Source organism: Terrapene carolina, unplaced genomic scaffold (genome assembly GCF_002925995.2).
Source record: "Terrapene carolina triunguis isolate 2854851 unplaced genomic scaffold, T_m_triunguis-2.0 Scaffold26043, whole genome shotgun sequence".
Lineage (NCBI taxonomy): Eukaryota > Metazoa > Chordata > Testudines > Emydidae > Terrapene > Terrapene triunguis.
In genome coordinates, this window is record NW_020690394.1 from 2,494 (window position 1) to 4,064 (window position 1,571).

General features: G+C 68.1%; 1 protein-coding gene across 1 annotated transcript in view; it reads right to left on the minus strand.

Annotated features, from left to right (window-relative positions):
* Positions 1-823, minus strand: part of LOC112122924 (solute carrier family 2, facilitated glucose transporter member 4-like) — a gene marked incomplete at its 3' end in the record, with an annotated part of 2,178 nt that extends 1,355 nt beyond the window's left edge. The window contains exons 1-2 of the mRNA XM_026662318.2: positions 653-823; positions 96-256 (exon numbers count right to left, since the gene is read on the minus strand). Coding sequence (XP_026518103.2) covers positions 96-256; positions 653-823 — 332 coding nt within the window. The remainder of the gene's footprint in view (positions 1-95; positions 257-652) is intronic.
* Between the last annotated feature and the right edge of the window lie 748 nt (positions 824-1,571).

The window sequence follows — 1,571 nt, forward strand, 5'->3', positions numbered from 1 at the left end:
GCTCCCTGCCCCACAGCGCCCCCTAGCGCCGCCCTGGGGCCAGCCCCGCCTGCCCGGGGAGAGCACCCCCCCAGCAGGGGGCGGAGCGGGGTTACCTGCCCAGCCACTCGGAGACGACCCCCACCAGGAAGGAGGAGATCATGCCCCCGATGGAGAAGATGGCGACCGACAGGGACCAGAGGGTGGTGAGCGTGGCGAGGTCGATGGACGCGTTGTGCCGCGCCAGCCAGGTGGCGTTATAGTTCTGCTCGATGATCTGGGAGGGGTCGAGGTGGGGGGAGAAAAGGGGGTCACTGCCCGGTGCCCCTCACTCCCCACCTGCAGCCCTGGGCCCCCCTCCCCTCAGCTTCACACTCCCTGTTTCTTAGGGGTGACGCCGAGGGCCCCATTCCCCACCCCCCTGAGCCAGCCAGTCCCCGTCCTGGGGCCAGGTGGGAGCCGGCGCCCCCTAGAGGGGACAGGCCCCAGCCCCATTCCCCACCCCCCTGAGCCAGCCAGTCCCCGCCCTGGGGCCGGGTGGGAGCCAGCGCCCCCTAGAGGGGACAGGCCCCTGCCCCTTCCCCGCCCCCCTGAGCCAGCCAGTCCCTGTCCTGGGGCCAGGTGGGAGCCAGCGCCCCCTAGGGGGGAAAGCGCGTTGGGGGGAGTCTCTTACCTTTTGGGGGGCATTGATCACACCGATGTTGTACCCGCACTGCAGGGACCCCAGCACGGCCGTGAAGACCGACAGCACCAGGGTCGAGGTTATCCCCGGCCCGGCTTGGGGCGGGACTTCGTCCTCCTGCAGAGACACAAGGGGCGCCCCCTGCTGGTGAGCTCCCTGCATCCCCGGGGAGCCGTGGGGGGCGGGACCCCATCCCTCCCTGCCCTCCCGGCACCGCTGCAGGGCAGTTCGCAGCAACGGGCGTGCAAAGCCCCAGGGCAAACACTGAAAGCGTTGCACGCCCACCCCCGTGCAAGTTGCACGGCCCTGTGCAATGGTGCCCAGGTTTGTCCCGCCTCTGCATGGCTACGGAAAGGAGGCAAAGCCTCGTGCAAACCCAGAGGGGGCTTGCACCGCCTCGCACGATGGAAGAGGGGTAACGTGCCCCTCCCGGTCGTGCAAACACGTACGGATTTCGTAGCGTGCGTGCGAGCTCGCACGGTCCCCCTGTCCTCTGACTAAGCCTGGCCCGTTCACTTCCCCTACCATCATCTGCTTCCAGTTCTGCTTCCCACATGACCCCCCCCCCCCGCCCCGACGGAGATTAGGGCCCCGGCGCGCCGGGCACTGCACAGATAGAGTGAGAAACAATTGCAAAACCACGTACCCTACCCCCACCCCAGAGCCCGACTTATAGGGCAGGGCACCTCTGCAGCTGGCAGACAAGGAGTTGGGCACTTGGCATCGGATCAGGCACGGCTGCACCTCTGAGTGGGGGAGGGAGAGAGACAGTACGATCTACTGGTTAGAGCGGGGGGGGGGATGGGAACTAGGACTCCTGGGTTCTCTCCCCGGCTCTGGGAGGGGAGTGGGGGCTGGTGGGTTAGAGCAGGGGGGGCTGGGAGCCAGGACTCCTGGGTTCTCTCCCCAG